This window comes from Falco punctatus (assembly GCF_963210335.1).
Source record: "Falco punctatus genome assembly, chromosome: 8".
NCBI classification, from domain to species: domain Eukaryota; kingdom Metazoa; phylum Chordata; class Aves; order Falconiformes; family Falconidae; genus Falco; species Falco punctatus.
The window spans coordinates 25,178,927-25,191,272 of NC_137588.1; the positions used below are offsets into that span (position 1 = coordinate 25,178,927).

The following is a 12,346-nucleotide window of genomic DNA, read 5'->3' on the forward strand; positions in this document are numbered from 1 at the left end:
TGAGGAAAGTAATCATATGTTATTGCAGGAAATAAGTAGCGAGTTTTCAGGTTGTTTTAAGAACATTTTCTTATGAGTTATTTCTTGGGAAGCAATGGTATGATGAAAACCAGTTTCATTATGTTTATTTTGCAGTGTTTTCTAAAGATGAAGCCTGAATATTTAACATTCAGTGCAGCTAATGAAAAGTGTGTAACTTTTGGAGGCTCTCTTCCGTCTATCTCGAATCAAGCTGAGCAAGGTACGATGGTGAGCTGGGGGCACTTTTAGTATGCGGCTTCTCTTCCAAGTTCAGTATAGTTCTGCTTAAGAACTTGAGTGTAAAATCACTTGGTTATCTAGAGGCATACTGGGAGCATTCTAAAAATCCAAGACCAGTTAAAAATGCGCTGTCTATTGTTGTTTGCATCACTGGAAACCTAACATGGAAATGCAGTCAGTAGACATTTGAGCCAGTTTGAAGAGCAGCTTCTCTGTATGAGCTTAACCGGTTCTAAAAATAAAACATTGTAAAACCTTGTATTAAAGATTGAGGATAAAAGGGTCACCACTGAGTGAAGAATTCCCACATTTTGCTTTCCAAGTTAAAACATAACTGAGACTGTAGACTTTGCACTATAAAAACCACCTTAGGTTTCCAAGGCAAGCTCAGCTGTCTGTGCGGGATCTAGATGGCAAACACAGTGCCTGCCTGAGCACAAAGGACCCTCATGTCTAAGTGTGCTGAGCAACTTAAGGTGGCAGTGTGTCTAAACTGACAACCTGCAAGCTCTCCAGAGCAGTGTAGGAGGATGGAAGGCAGCGAGACTGCAAAACACAGAGTTCCACGTTTGGGACCGGCCTCTCAGCTGACATGGAGGCTAGAGTAACTGAAGGAAATGCAGCAAGGAAGAATTGCGTTCACATTGGCTACAAGTAATGTTCAGTGATAAACTGATGAATGAGACAGCTGTATTTGCATTTACAGTCTTGTGGATAGCTAACAGTTCTCTGCAGGTACATCTGAAGGAGCTCCGTTGAATTCTGCAGTGCGCATGGTGCATATTTGCTTTATAAGCAAATAACCTCTTGCCCCATGGAATGTGGAAAGTAGACTAGGGAGGCCACTAGTCTACCTGCAGGCAGCAGCTGAATGTTTTTTTAATTTTTATTTTTTTTTTACTGCACTTATTGGGGAGAAATAGGGTTGTAACCACACAGGAATATTCATATCTGTGACCTGTTCTTTTTGGATGCTTTCAAGATTGTCAAAGCATAGCCATTCTGAAATGCTACATAGCAAGATCTTTTTGCCTGGTTTTATGCATATGGAAGTGTTTGTTACTGTTTCTTGTTTGTTTTCGTTCCCCCCTGTAGTGGAGGCCACATATATGGAAAGAAGGCACCGTCCTCTTAAAGAAACATACCTCTTTCTGTGGGCTGCTTCTGCTCCTCCCGGTAGCATGAGGTGGTGGCTAGCCCCCTAAATCTTCAGTGCCTTTGTCTAGCTCAGAAAATAGGCTGCGGCTAGTCTGGCATGTGGCCAATAGTTAAGACATTTCAGCAGTAGCTAATTACATAGCTTCCAATTTGTCTTCCCAATCCAGACAGACTCAGCGAGTGCCTTTGGTGCCTGGGGGTTACTGAAGCCCATTTTTTCGTGCCAGAATGCTCGTTCCAAGGGGCCTGGTTTAAGGTTTTCCTGGCTCAATGTTTTTTCCAACTAAACCTGACTTCTTTTGTCTGGTCCTGCTTTCTTTGATGGGGGGGTGGGCAAATGCTGCCAGAATCCAAGAAATGGTTCTGATTTTTGGTCAGTAGGAGAGAAAGATGGGAGATAAGACCTCCCCCATCAATTCAGAGAGGGTGGGAGGGAGCTCTTCTGTTATCTCTGCAGGTGGACAATAGAAGGTCTCTCAGACCTGTGGAAAAGCAGCTTCTAAAATTTTGATTTTCAATGCAAGAATACAAAGTAGTGGGCAGAGAAACAGCTAAAATCCAGTACCTGCTCCTCAGCTGAGAATTTGGAGAACAAATGCCAAGTCTGCTCCTTTCCAGTAAAATCAACATGAAAGATGTTATCTTACAGAAGGAAGGGATGATTGAGTTAATACAAACAGGGGTTGCATTATCTTATTTATGTGTCTTTTCAGATGTTTACTGTTGTTGTCTGAACCACAATATGTACATTTACTGTTCTGCCCAACAGATTATATAACATCCTTGCTTCCTGGTATGCCAAAAGATATTTGGATTGGTTTGCAGTTTCTGTTCAGCACAAGGGAAAACAAATGGATAGATGAGAGCAGACTGTTGTATAGTAACTTTCACCCACTCCTGACAGGAAGATTACGGAAAATTCCACTGGACGTAAGTTCTGACTTTTGACTTCCCTTGACTATTGAGTGAGGACATTTGGAATATTGACTGCATTACCAAAAATAAAAAAATAAATATGGAACAGACCAAATCCCCCAGTTACTGGTTTTAACTGGCAAAAAAAAGGTGAATGACAGTAAAGGAGTTCTGTTTACCTTTAACAGGATGACAGCTTCTGACCTAACATACAAAGCACTGAAGTGTGAACAAGAAAAGCTGAAGCAACTGTTTAATGACTCTTTTGGAACTTCTGTTTGCAATTTAAAGACCAGATGAAAACAGTCATCAAAAAGCTGTCATCAATAATTCTTGGTTCAGTTACACTTAGAATGCATTTGTAAACCGTTATACGTTGGTACTTTGCTTCACCTTGGGTAGAGCAGCAAGCATAATAAACGTAATTGAACGACACTACAAATCAGATTTATTTTAAGTGTAAAATCACTTCATTTAATATTCTCCCCTGTATTTAACTTAAGAATTCCTTTTGAGACCAGGCACCTGGTAGTGTTTGTAAAATTGGTAAGCTGAATTGCATCACTCCTTTGAAACTGCTTAAACAAGTTCAGACAGCTCAAGTTCTCCTAGCCTCATGTTACTTCACCCTCTCTACAAAAGTATGTTTATGCCTTATTTGAGTCTGATAACCATATTTCTGGTTTTCAGCTTTTTGATGAAGAATTTAACAATCAGTGCGGTGTAATCCTTAATGATCCCAAATCACAGTATGTTGGAACATGGAATTTCACTGCTTGTGCTGACAGGCACTTCTTGGGTATATGCCAGCGGCCTATAGGTAAGTCTGAAGAGTCAAAATAAATTAAAGCCAGAGTTCACAGTTAAGATGTGTATGCCAGGAGACCTTTTAATGCCTGTAAATTGTTGCACTTGAAGAGCAAGATTATTGTAGAGACTGAGTAGTTAAATTTTGAAAATAAAAAAAAAAATTGTGGAGGATCATCTGGAACCTAATTTGTCAGCTATTCAGAATTTTCCCTTTTATTTTTCTTAGTCCAGTTCAGAGGGAATCTGTTTTCCTGGGAGAATTTGTGTTGTTTCAGTGAAGCAATACTTCAGCAGACAGGGCTTTAACATTCTGTGGGTGTAGTGGTCATGCACATCAACGGGTGGAAGAAGTGACTCCTTTTTCCTCTTCAGAACTCTGAAAGTGAGAAGTCCTGGGAAGGAATCCTACAATATTTCCATCCTCCTTAAAAATATCCTGTGGTTTTTAGCAGTATTAGAATATGACGTATCATGTACTCTTAATGTTGAAATCAGTCTCCCCAGAGCAAACCATACATAGAGAATGATAATAGGAGTGATGCAGCATTCACTAGCTTTGTGCAGATCTGTTGGCGTGAGTGGGTTTTCTTAATCTGAACTAAAAATAATATTCTGATGTAGCTGTGTGGGTTGGTTGATACCAGTTACTGGAATCAGATCAAACGCATGTCGCTATTATACGCATTTAATTACTGCTATGGGCTAATGTTCAGCATACCCACTTCTGAGTATGTTCCTTTATGTAAATAATCCTTTTAAGTAACTAAGATGATATCTTCTAAAAAAAAAAAAAAAAAAAAAAAAAAAAAACAAAAACCAACCAACCCCCCCCCCAAAAAAAAAAAACCAAAACCAGAAAAACCAAACCAAAACCACAGAGAGGTATGCAAAACACTAAGAATATGCCCACCTTCTTCATTCTCAAGTAGGCAAAGAGATTTCCCTGACCCTACCCCACCTTTAATGCAAAAAAACCCTTTATTTCAGTGTCAGATACTTCAGAAATTCCAAGTGTCCAGATTAGAAGTCTGGATGGAAGAGATGTAGTCATAAAAATTTGAAAAGGGGGATTTTATTAACAGGAGATTGACAATATAGCTGTGTAGTTCAATATAGTACTAGTCTGGGTTGACTAAAATGCTAAGCACTTCTTCCTTGCCACAGCCTTAGAAGGTGTAAGGAGAAAGGGTTTTGGACTAACAAAGAATGTGTCCTGGTATGGTCTAGTCTTGTGTCATCATTGTATTGGGGACCTAAAGATAACTTGGGTTGGAAGGAACCTCAGCAGGTTGCAGGGACAGCTGTGAGAGAGTCCAAGCTGCCTAGGGCTTTATCCTAGGGAAGACGACAGTTCATGTTCCTTGGAAATCTTGGCATGATTGTGATTTGCAGAACTTCGTGAGATGTTAATTATCAGCAATTACTTCTTTCAGAAATGGACGCTTTCCTTACTACCTCGTTTCCAGTTTGGTACCCCTTGATGTGTGATGCACCCTTGGTTCCATGGTTCTTTTTTTGTAGCCGTTTACTACGTGAAAGCATTTGGCAGCAGACACAAACTGCTTTTTCAGCCTTGTCACTTTTCTGATCTATTGAAAGCTGTAAATACCAAATTAATGTTAATTTTCTGTCATCTTGTGTCTTGGAAAATGGCCGTGTCAGCCTATCAATCAGCCATTTATATACTGTTATTTATAGAGGTTTTTTTTACTTTTTCCTTTTTTCCTCTTCTCTCAATGAGCCTTTTCCTGCTTGAGATATTTTAAATGTCAGGGGTTTTCTCCCTCTTGGAGAGCCAATTTAATTTTCGTTGTCTATAAAATTTTTGGGGTTACCAGGTTTGGATGCTTTAATTTACTGTCCGTGGGAATGTTTGCATCTTTCATTAACCATAGTTGCTATGCATCACTGAGCTGTATGCCTTCAAGTATGATGCTGATAACTGTGGTAGCACTCAGTGCTTAGAGCACAAATAGTGAATTGTACCCCTCCCTATGCAAGGTGCGTTTTCTGCAATTAGTTAAGCACTTGTGGAGGCAAAATCAATTCCCACTACATTCATGGATGGTGGTAAGGACTTCTGGGACTGTGCTGTAATGAGATCTGCATAGACAAGTTTCGTGGTTGCATAAATCCACAGGCTCCACAGAGATGAGTCAAGTTTAGCTGTTGCTGTATTGCAGCAGAGAGCGGTCACTCTCTCCCATTCATGTATTTCATTAAAATTGTAGAATATGGTTTTAATTCAATAAATAGAATTCTTAACATTATGTAGCTGTTAGTTAAAAGTAGCAAATCTAAAAAGATGTGAACTTAAATTGAGAGAAAGATACATAAAAATAGCTTGGCTGAAAATAATTTTTTTTTATATCTAATGTGTCAAAGATATTTGCTTCTGACTGTAGTTATTAGCATAATCTACTGGCTAAGAATTTTCTTTTTTCTGTTTGTTACAGAGAAAATGTTAGTTCAAAATGTATTCCAGTGTTTAACCACCTAATATCTGGATTTCTTTCTTACACATAGGAACTGCTGATAACCAGACAGAGCAAGTCCTTGATGAAAGACTGAGTTATCAAAATGTTCAATACATGGTAATTCTGAAGAATTTATCCTGGAATGATGCAATGGCTGCATGCATAAATAGCAAGATGCATCTGGTTAGCATCACAGATCAGTTCCAGCAGGCTTTTCTTGCTGTTCAGGCTGCCCTTCATAACTACCCGCTGTGGATTGGACTCTTCAGCAGAGACGTAAGTTTTGTTTTCCCCTTGGACTGTGGCTTAAGGTAATTTTTAGAGTTGCGTGAAATAGAAACTGGGATAAAGAAATGCAATGAAAAATTAATTTCTGGGGTAACTGTTTTCATTTAGGGATAACATCTGGAGGGTCTCAAGATTAATGTTCTAAATCTTCAGTTCTCCAAGCTACATATTTCTTGAACTGTACTGGATGGATTGATGATGAGGAGACAGGTCTTTTCACAGAATATAGGATGAAGGGATATATTGTAGAGTGGCAGCAGCATAGATTGCTGAATCATCTTTGTCTCTTGTTAACAAATGAGTAATTAATATGCTCTTTGGTATCATCGCCACTGTTTACAGTACCCCTCTAGAAAGACAACCCAAAATCAGTTTTAAAAGGGAGAAACCAGAAGTGGCAAATAAAATCCAAAATGAATCATTGAACACTTCTGGAGGTACGTTTCTGAAGCCTAACTTAAGAGTCTGTTGTTAATTCATGTTATTTGTGCCTGTGTCTCCCTAGAGGGAGACATCCCTGAGACAGGTTAGTGGGTTTTTCTTTTTTCTCCCGTTTGTTTTGTCTTTGGAAAAAATCAATGCAGGAGGTACCTACTTTGCCTTTATTAGCCAGGGTACTTCTTGAAGATCTTCACTGTTGATTGAGAGCTTTCTCAGCTGTTAATGAAATGGCTTGGGCTTGCTTGCAGGGTCTATCTTCTTTGTCAAACGCATCAGTCTTGAGATAATTGTAAGAAAAAAGTTAGAATTTGAGAAGTGTCTTACCTACAAAGGTTAATGGTGCTCAGTCAGCATCTGTTGTGTTATGATCTTCCTATGTCAGTAACGGGCTACCGAGTCTTCTAGGCAAAGTAGGTAGGGGGAAATAGAAATTTGAGAATATACTTTATGGAGAATGTTTTTTAAAAGGAAGCAGGCATTTAATCTCAGTGAAGATGGGGAAACCAGACAACTTGTTTTCACTCCTCTTCTGAGTCTTCATCTGTAAGTGAAGATGAAATGATTAATTTTGCTGCATACAACTCAGGCGTGCACCAGCTTTTCACTATTGCAACACTTAATTATTTGGGTAGAATTAAAAAGTCACATGAAAGGAAATTATAATGAAACTGGTCAACAGAACTTGTTACTCCAGTGCTGGAATTACAGACACAAAAGAAAGATACTAAACGATAAGCTAAATTACAAAGCAGCAGGGGGATTTCCTGAAGAAAGCTTTTAAATGTAAGACTCTGAAAAGGTGGTGTGCTTGTTGTATGTGGGTTTTTTTTCTTATGCCTCCTGCATCCTCCAGGGCAGGAATACATCTGATTTAGTAAATCAGTTAAGTATTTAATAGATTACTTTCAACTCAGTGTTGAGTAACTGAGACTGGCCCTTAGTCTCAGATATTACCAGTTTTCCGAGACCAGATAATTATATCCACCACTGATGTGCAGGTGCAAATGATGCAGTTTGAACATCTCGTTGGCAGGCCTTCCTCCATAAGCATAGTAGTAAAACATCACCATTGAATAATTTGCCATATGCTTTGGCAAATTCATATGTTTGCAACCGCAAAACAAAATAACAAAGCTTGCTACATTGTGAGCAGCAGATCAGGTTGCGAGGGCAGTGGAACACTTACAGTTCTCACCAGAGACACTGTAAATGTCTAGCCAATGTAAATGTATTATTATGTCATTTTCTGTACCTAATATGTTTTACCATGTAAGCTCATCCCTTTTACTTATACAATGCTAGGGTGGAAAGCATTATGGCTGGCTGGATGGGAAACATGTTAGTTTTAGTCGCTGGTCTGATAATGATGAAGAAACAAGCGAAGAATGTGTGTTTCTGGATACTGATGGCTTCTGGAAAACTTCTGACTGTTCGTCTGAAAATCGAGGTGCTATTTGCTACGTATCAGAAAGTATGTATCCTAGCATTATATGTATGTATTTATTTATTATGAAGCATATGTGATAATTCCAGATTGTAACTTCAAAAGTAAAACATTTCCTGAGACAGGCTGATTTGCATGCCATGAAAAGAAGAAAGAAGCTTCAAATAGGGGGCCATGCACCTGTTGGTCTTAATCCACGTTAGTTACTAATGAATTCGTCATGGGTGCAGTGGGCCAGGCTGTACCCTTCGTATTGCCAACCGATTCTACCTTTGCACTGTTTCTGTAAGATTGTTGCATACTAATCTCTCCCACTTGCATGTGGAAGAAAATTCATTTACCTCTCTACTATTTAAGTCTTAATATTGGGACCTCCTGAAATCTCTTCAGACATGGAGGTCAATACAGGGAGGAGGGACGTGACTACAAGGAGAAGAAAGATAGCAGGTAGACACTGAACTGAGGGGTGTGAATTTAAGTCATGCAGTTCACAAAACCCTTCTAAATATATACCAATTATAGCAAGACAGGTTGGGATATAGCAGGACGTCTTTTGGGGAGGATACATATGTAGCACAGCCCTTTTCTGAAAAATAAGAAAGCTCTTTCTTAGGAATCATCACAGATTTCTTCCCTATGAGACCATTAAAACTTGTTATGGTTTGTTTTTTTTTCTGCGAGGGGACACAGTTAAACCATTATTGTACACACTGAGTCACAGCTGACTGTATACTTGGCATTATGACATCCTTAACTGTTTTGTGCTTGCAGTCAAAGCAACTGCAGGAAGAGTCCTTCTCACTCCTCAAGTATTGGATAAAGCCACAGAACTAAGATGTGTTGCCAGCTATGAGATAGCTTACTTGTAATGGTGATTTGCCTTCGTATGAGAAGTAGTAAGAGCTTTTAGTTATTGGCCCACACTTAGCACTTTTATTAGGGATTAGGGTTTTTTTTATGTAGGATATAGGTTCTTAAACCTATATAACACAACAATTGTGGAAAGTTGTTAGCAGCTTTGTATTCTTTGATAATGCTTACTGTTGGGTTTTTTGCTTTAAGAAAATTGCCATAATGAGGAAACTGAAAGCAACAATGTATTGCACATCGAGAGGATGGCACTTAATTTGTCTTTTGTATTTTTAAATGGTACCTGAAAGTGGTTTGTGGTGTGTCGAGTGTTGTTATTAATAAGTCATGTTATTAATAAGTCATGTCCTGAATGCCTTCTTTCCTTTCATTAGAGAAGACTGAAAATGAACAAGTTACCCAAGTTAAGTGCCCACATAAGATTAAAAATACACCCTGGATATCATTTAGAAACAATTGTTACACTTTTATAATAACAAAAAATAGATGGAGAGAACTGAAGCCTCAAGAAGCTCATCATTTATGCAAGAAAATGAGTAAGTACTTTGTCATATTACAGGTATTTATCACCTTGTATCTGATATGGGTTTTAGATTAGAGTCACTCTCTTACGATGACAGCAGAGCGAGTGTTTGAGAAAGGCTGTAGCATTTGGAAACGTGTATTAGTGTTGTACTGCCTCGTGCTGTTTGCCCTTGAACTACTCTGATAAAAAAGTGCCAGAGCATGGGTAGGAGAGTTAGAGATGGCTAGGAGCTGTTGAATTCTGAGCTCTCTGAAAAATTGGATGGTTTGGGGGTTTTTTCCTCTTTGTACCGCACAAATTTTAAATAGTAATTGTTACTCCCTTGGTAACATTCTGGCTTTACCATCACATTTACTTCCCGGGGCGGGGTGTGTCCCTGCCTTGCTGTGTGGAACACTTAGGTGAACAAAGTAAACAGACTCTGAATAGTCCAGTTCAGAAAAGCACATGGGCTTCTCCTGTCCATCCTGAACAAAGTGTAAGCTTAGAACAGCTCCCTTCTTACGCTAACCCATTTCTTATGGCACTTCAGACATGTATCTTTCTAGAAAATTTATTTTTCATGACTTGATTTCAATTCAGTCTTTTCCTTAATAGTTTCTCTACTAGGCAGTTCAAGAAAACCACAGAAGATTGATATTTTTATGTTCTATGCAGAGAATTTTTAGTACATACAACTTGAAGTGACAGGAGGACCCACAAATATCTCTGGAGCTGATGTCTTTCAGTTATGCATAAAACCAGGGGAAGCACTGTTGATAATACCTTTGAAAATTGTTTTCACGCTGTTAATTCAGTTATTATGTTATAAAGGTCTAGCCTTCACGCGCTCTTCGCCTGTCTGTAATAACTAACAACAATACTGGAAAAACATTTTAATTTATTTTGTAACTGAAAGGTGGATTTGTAAGAAAGGAATTTAAATTTTTTTTCAACAGACCCAGAAGCATTTGTTCTGAGTGTTCGCGATGAAGAAGAGAATAACTTTGTTACTGAGCAGCTTCATTCATTCAGTGGTCTGGCTATGTGGGTCTGGCTGGGTGTGATTTATGATGACAGCGGTAAGGTTTAAGGTTTTTATTTCTGAATTACTGGATTGGAGACAAAGTTTTCAGCTTTAAGTGCATGTTTCAGTATTTGACTAAAGTCAAACTGATGCAAACCTATAATAATGTTTTATATTTATCCTCTAAAAGAAAATAACTGGATATGTTTTCTGATTGAGTGATAATTGGGTCCACCATGTTCTGTTTAGTCTAGATTTGATTTCCCTGGAAAGCAGGACGTAAAAGGGCCTGGATGAGTAATGCTAACATATTTAGCATTGTATATGGAACTGATTCACAGTAACTTAGAGTATCACTGCATTTTTTCCAAAGTGAATATCTGTTAATGTCATTAATATATTTAAAGTTAAATGGTATTTGTATACATAACGCCAGTGTTTTAATAAATATGCAATGTTTTCCACAGATAAAGTTCTCAAGTGGTATGATGAAACTCATCTAACTTACAATAACTGGAGGCTGGGAAGACCTAACATAAAGAAGAACAATTTTTTTGCTGGTGTAAATCTTGACGGCTTTTGGGATATTTATAATTATTCTCAAAGTTGGCATGCTCATCACTATAACGTGTACAGTATTCTCGCCTGTAAAATCGAAAGGGGTAAGTAGTAAAGAAGATCTGTGTGTAATATTGGAGTGTTGGATGAGGGCCGTAATTGAAGTCCTAGTTCTGCAGTACCTGCTATAGAAGGCTGTGGTTTTGCTCCCAGCGGAACACTGTGGCACAGCTGTCCCGGGCTTCTGGGGTTATATGGTCAGTCTGTGCATCACTGCTCTAATACTCTGATCAGGAGGAATGTGTCTGTACTCCTCCCATCAACTGCTCACAGTGTTCAAAGCAGCAAAAGGTAATTTACTTGATCTAAGTGGCTCGTACTGAACACTTTAGTGCTTGAGTTATATATATGGATTTTAATGCTTTATGTTCCTAGTAACATGAATGAAGTGCACAGGACTTGTTTTCTTATTTTTTGGAATAGGACCCCAACAGTACAAGCCTCCATTGCCTGAGTCTATTCAACATGGAAACAGAACATACAGGATCCTTCAGAAAAAGTTAACATGGTATGAGGCATTGAGAGAATGCAAACAAAACAGGAGTGATTTAGCAAGCGTACACAGTGAATCACAACACTTATTTCTAGAAGATATTGTCAAGCAGGATGGCTATCCTCTGTGGCTTGGGTTGTCTGTTCACGATGTAAGTATATACTGCTGGTGACATCAATAACAGAGCTAGTAAATAATTTTTCTGCACAGGATATTAAATATTTTCTGATGCTTTTTTCCAGTTTCTCGGAATCTCTGTTCCATGTAGTAAATTACGTACTTTTTCAACACTGTGTAACATATGTTTAAGTATATGAAATAGTGTATGTAGCCACACTAATATATTTTTCCAATTCCTTGACATTTTAAAATAATGCAATGGTCCCACATCATTCCTCGTAGCAGAAGGAAGCGCAGTTTGCAACACTACCTTTAGAGGCTCCAGTTTTTAAGGCCCTCTTGTAGGATCAGATTCCATTAGCAGAGAGCAGATTCCAAGGCTGTATGGGAGCCTGTTCAGTCCAGGTCAGGACTGACTGTCCAAGGCAGTTCAGGAGCTGGTGCTCTAGCAAGTTATGCATCCCTGCTCCCAGGAGGCAGCTGCAGATCTTTGTCCTCCTCTGCTTAGCCTTGGAGCCAAAATTCTGTAGCCCTGACCCCGATCCCCACAATAATTGTCAGACCCGGTCACAGTGGTTAAGTGGCAGGAATACCCCTCTGCAGAGTTACGTGATTTATATGCATACCTTTGCTACCTTGGCCTGTCCTTTGCTCTAGATGGTTTCCTCCACTTCCCACAGCTGACTCTTTATTGCCATGGGTTTCTATCTGAAGTAGGCGGTAGCGCTGCAAATCATTCCTGAGCTGCCCAGCTTTACTCAGGCCATCTTTACAGTTGAGCAGTTTGCATCATATATAATAACGTTCATAGCAAGGAAGGCAGACTGCTTAAATGAAACAGAAGGACGAAATTAAGTAAAATGTTTCCCACAGAATAAAGGCACGTTGCAAGTTTAAACTTACAAACATGCCACACTCT

At 38.9% G+C, this 12,346-nt stretch overlaps 1 protein-coding gene across 8 annotated transcripts in view; it reads left to right on the forward strand.

Annotated features, from left to right (window-relative positions):
- The window catches only part of LY75 (lymphocyte antigen 75), a 90,511-nt gene that overhangs the window by 30,448 nt on the left and 47,717 nt on the right, over positions 1 to 12,346 (forward strand). For all 8 annotated transcript variants that reach the window (XR_013929971.1, XR_013929972.1, XR_013929973.1 and 5 more), the window contains exons 22-30: positions 136 to 241; positions 2,189 to 2,349; positions 3,025 to 3,154; positions 5,671 to 5,897; positions 7,653 to 7,821; positions 9,039 to 9,200; positions 10,129 to 10,251; positions 10,664 to 10,858; positions 11,238 to 11,458. Coding sequence is in view for 1 of the 8 variants with exons in the window: in XM_080399135.1 (XP_080255261.1) it covers positions 136 to 241; positions 2,189 to 2,349; positions 3,025 to 3,154; positions 5,671 to 5,897; positions 7,653 to 7,821; positions 9,039 to 9,200; positions 10,129 to 10,251; positions 10,664 to 10,858; positions 11,238 to 11,458 (1,494 nt within the window). In the remaining 7 variants the exon portion in view is untranslated. The remainder of the gene's footprint in view (positions 1 to 135; positions 242 to 2,188; positions 2,350 to 3,024; positions 3,155 to 5,670; positions 5,898 to 7,652; positions 7,822 to 9,038; positions 9,201 to 10,128; positions 10,252 to 10,663; positions 10,859 to 11,237; positions 11,459 to 12,346) is intronic.